This window comes from Ipomoea nil, unplaced genomic scaffold (genome assembly GCF_001879475.1).
Source record: "Ipomoea nil cultivar Tokyo-kokei standard unplaced genomic scaffold, Asagao_1.1 scaffold1769, whole genome shotgun sequence".
In the NCBI taxonomy this organism is placed as follows: domain Eukaryota; kingdom Viridiplantae; phylum Streptophyta; class Magnoliopsida; order Solanales; family Convolvulaceae; genus Ipomoea; species Ipomoea nil.
Window position 1 is genome coordinate 1,197,257 of NW_017618197.1, and position 4,370 is coordinate 1,201,626.

Sequence of the window (4,370 nt, forward strand, 5' to 3'; positions counted from 1 at the left end):
TTTTTTTTTAACAAAGAAAGGGGCCTGACTAGAAATTATGATGTGCACAATATTCAGTTATTCATGACGAGAAAATGCGAAACGGGGACTGAAGGAGTATGTATCCATCACGTGCAGTTCTTGTGCATATAAGAAATTATATAGTTATAGTTAATAAAAATGATAGGAGTTAATTTATTTTTTTAGTAATATTGACTCTATTATAATGTAGTATCTTTTCATACTTACTGAAGCATAAAGAGCCAATACTGCCCTACTGAGATTTGAACTCATGACCTTCCAATTAGAAGACCCACTTGGTGCCACTAGACCGCAAGGTCATTGACAAGAATTATTTTTATATAACAAAATGGAATAAGAATTTATTTAAGAAATAAATAATAAATAAGACATAAATTGATTAATTGAGAAAAATAATCGGGAGAAGAAATTACAAATGGATAGAGGAATGGGCTTTTTTTTTTTTTTTTTTTTTTTTTGCTGCACACTCATTCTCTAAACTTTATAATTCTTTTCAGAACTTATAAAATGTACAACCATGAACCATTGAGGCAAATTATGCCCTGGACCCGTGTCCACAATGAATTGTGGACACGGGCCCAAAACGACGTCGTTTTAGGGTAAAACGGCGGTATTCTAATTTTAAAAAAAAATTACGTTTGTTAAGCCGTTAACGGCGTCATTGATTTGTTTGGCAGACGATTTCTTTTGTTTCCTTCTTTCGTTTTGGCAATTTGAGATTGCAATTCATTCTATATCGCAATCGCAGTGTTTCGCAAGTTTCATATATTCTTTCCTTTCGCGTTTTTTGTTGTTTGTTGATCGTCTGTCTTTGAATAAAGAGTTCTTTGATGGATGAGGCAACAAATCAGAGCGAATTGAATGTTGATCGATATTCTATGATGGAGGTTCGAGGTATTTTGCGATTTTGGATATACTTGATATTTTTTGTGTTTTGAGATTTATTAGGTAAAAAGCTGAATTCGATCGTATATTTGTGTGTGTTAATGCGATCAAATCTGGTGTTAGTGTATTTTTTTTTTTTTGAATTTGTGGTTGGTGTTGATTGCGTACAATGTGTGAGATTTTGGTGAGGTTTTGCTGGTGATTGCAATCAATGTATGCGATTTGGGTAGAATTTACAGGTGATTTCAGATTTTGGAGTGTTTACATTGCTCATAAATCTCTGCAGTTTGCATCTGTCATAATATTGCAACTATACGTTCATAATGATTGACTTGTACATTCATACTGTGTGAACTATATATTCATAACAGTTTTTGGTACTCTGTAGCTATTTGTAAAGTGAATGTCAATAAGTTGCATGTTATATGTTCAACAATTTTACAGTTGTATGTTTATATATTTGATTGCTCTGTGTACGTTGTTTATGTATTTTCAGTGAATGAAGATTTGGTGGGTGATTCATTAAGTACAGATCAAGGAGATTTAAACATTGATGGATCTTCTTCTATTCCAGGTTTTTTACCATTGTTTACTCTCAATTAGAATGTTTTTATTCAATAAGTACAGATCAAGTATGGTGATATGTGATGGGTTTTATTGGTAGAATGATGTTTTTGATCATATATGTATTGTGCTTATGTGAATAGATTGATGAAGTTATGAATATACACTATGAAATTATGAGTATGTAGGGTGAAATTATGAATGAACAGCTATGTAGTTTTGCATATACAGTTAAGCAATTATGAATGTACAGTTTTAGAGTTATGAATATACAACTATGGAGTTATGAGTTTACAGTCATAATGTTCAGTGCATGTTATATTTTTTTTTATCATTTGATGGAAATTCTGTTCTTATGTAGAGCATGGCTGGATTCATTCGGCATTCCCCTCTCCCCCTCTACGTTGGAATTATATTTCCATCAAACGTTATTATTTGTTATACTTGAGGTTATATATTTTGCAATTGCAATTGATGAAGATTTGGTTGGTGTTGTAGTAAGTAATGGTGATGAAGCTTTTGAGTTGTATAACGAACATGCATATAGAGTTGGTTTTAGTGTGAGGAAGGGTAAACAACGTTACAAGGCATCTACCAAGACAATTCAAATGAAGAGATTTTACTGTTCTAAGGCTGGTTTTAAGTGTAAGGCAGATGGTGGTGTTAAGCTTTATTCAAAAATTGATACAAGGACAGGGTGTGGTGCATTTGTTCAGTTTGATGTGGGTGGTGATGGATTGTGGACAGTAGCAAAACATATGAAGGTGCACAATCACGAGCTATGTGATTTAGACAAGAGTCATCTACTTCGGTCACATAGGAGAGCGGGAAGTAACCAGCTTTCATGTTTAAAAGTCTTGAAGCAGAGTGGAGTTGGGGTGCCAGGGGGTATTAGGTTTTTGAAACATCAATCTGGCGGGTCTTCATTGGTTGGTTTCACTAGTCCTGATGCTTATAATTCACTGGCTTGTGACACAGTTAAGAGTTTGGATGGAACTGATTCCAATTATTTAATTGAAATATTTAGGAGGAGGCAGTCCAATGAGTCTGACTTTTTTTTTCAATTTTGAAGTTGATTCTGACTCAAGACTGTGTAATTTTTTTTGGAGGGATGGTCAAATGAGACGGGATTATGAATTGTTTGGAGATTTTTTAGTGCATGATACAACATATCGCACTAACAAATATGATATGATATGTGGCCTGTTTGTAGGGATGGATCATTATTGTATGAATGTAATGTTTGGTTGTGGGTTTTTGAAGAACGAGAGGATAGAATCCTTTGTGTGGTTGTTTAGAGCTTTTTTAAGATCTATGGATGGCAAGTGTCCACAATCGATTATGACGGATCAATGTGCAGCCATGGCTGCTGCTATTTCTATAGTTTTTCTAACATCACGCCATCGTCTTTGCATATGGCATATTGGTGAGAATTCGAAGAAGCATATCAAGACGTTAAGGACAATAAGGAGTTCATGGATATCTTCAACTGCTTGCTGAAATACACGGACACTGAAGCTGAATTTGAATTTTATTGGACTAGGTATGTTTCTGTTTATGGGTTTTTGTTTATGAATATACAGTATAGCAGTTATGAATATACAGTTTAGCTATTATGAACCAACAGTATATTAACTATGAATATACAATATTTGCAATTATGAATCTGCATTATATTAATTATGAATATACAGCATATTAATTATGAATCTACAGTTAAGTAACTATGAGTGTACAATACATAAATTTCAGGATGGTGACCGAATTTAAGTGTCACAAGAATTCATGGCTAGGGAAGCTTTACGACTGTAGGGAGAAATGGTGTCCAGCTTTCAATAAGGATTATTTTTCTGGGGGTATTCTATCTTCACAAAGGAGTGAAACCACAAACCATTCAATTTCTAGAAGGCTATCTAAGAATGCTGGTTTGTGTGATTTCTACTCCTCGTTTGTTGGTGTTATTTCTGAGTGGAGAAGTAAAGAAAATGGTGAAGATTTTCGTTGTGCTCAAGGTGTACCTGCCATGATGATTGACCATGTGAAACTTCTTTCACATGCTAGAGAGGTATATACAATTGAAATCTATTTTTTGTTTGAGGAACAGTTAATGAAAGGCAGTGCGTGTCACCAAGAGATTGTGTTGAATGATGGGTGTCAATATAAGTATCATGTGTGGCGACCGGATGTAGATATTATAAGGCATGAAGTTAGTTTTAAGCGGATTAATCTTGACATTTCTTGCAGTTGCAAACTGTTTTCCGAAATGGGAATTCTGTGTTGTCATTGTTTACGCATACTTGATATAAACTGTGTTCCTAGTATTCCTGACAAGTACATTATGAAAAGATGGACTAAAAAGGTTGCAGCTGGTAGGAATGTGAACTTTGATTCACTGTCTTATAATGTTGGTGTTCCTCATTCAATTTGGGTTGTTGAGATTAGTAGGAAGTTTCAAAAATTGGTTGTTTCAAGTCAAGACAATAGTGTAGCTAGACAGTTTTGCGATGAAGCTGTTGAGAATGCATGCAAAGAAATTGATTGAAGCTGAGATTGGGAAAGTGAATATTGAAGGGTGTGGTGTTTCATCTTCAAATGGTATTGTTCAAGATCCTTCAAGCCGGAGATTGAAAGGTGTGCGTAATAAAAGGAGTAGTAGTATTATTGCAAAGAAGTACACTATAGCAAGGGAAGAAGGAGTGCTGCAAATAAGGTTGCTTCAAATATAAAGGGTGCCGTTCAATCACTGGTTTTGGAAAATATATCTGAGATTGCTGGTGATGGATATCTTGTACACCCAACTTCTAGTAGTTCACAGTTTGTTCGGGTTAATAAGAGTTTAGATGAGAATGTAGTTGTAGACTGAGATTGCACTATGTCAGTTGGTTAGCTGTGAACTTTAT

The 4,370-nt window shown here is 34.6% G+C and overlaps 1 protein-coding gene across 1 annotated transcript; it reads left to right on the forward strand.

The window, feature by feature from the left end:
• The first annotated feature begins 851 nt into the window (after positions 1 to 851).
• Positions 852 to 4,012, forward strand: LOC109192161 (protein FAR1-RELATED SEQUENCE 7-like). Its single transcript, XM_019342747.1, has 4 exons — positions 852 to 915; positions 1,403 to 1,480; positions 1,969 to 2,515; positions 3,223 to 4,012. The coding sequence occupies exons 1-4, from the start codon at positions 852 to 854 to the stop codon at positions 4,010 to 4,012; spliced, it is 1,479 nt and encodes a 492-aa protein (XP_019198292.1).
• The last annotated feature ends 358 nt before the right edge of the window (positions 4,013 to 4,370 follow it).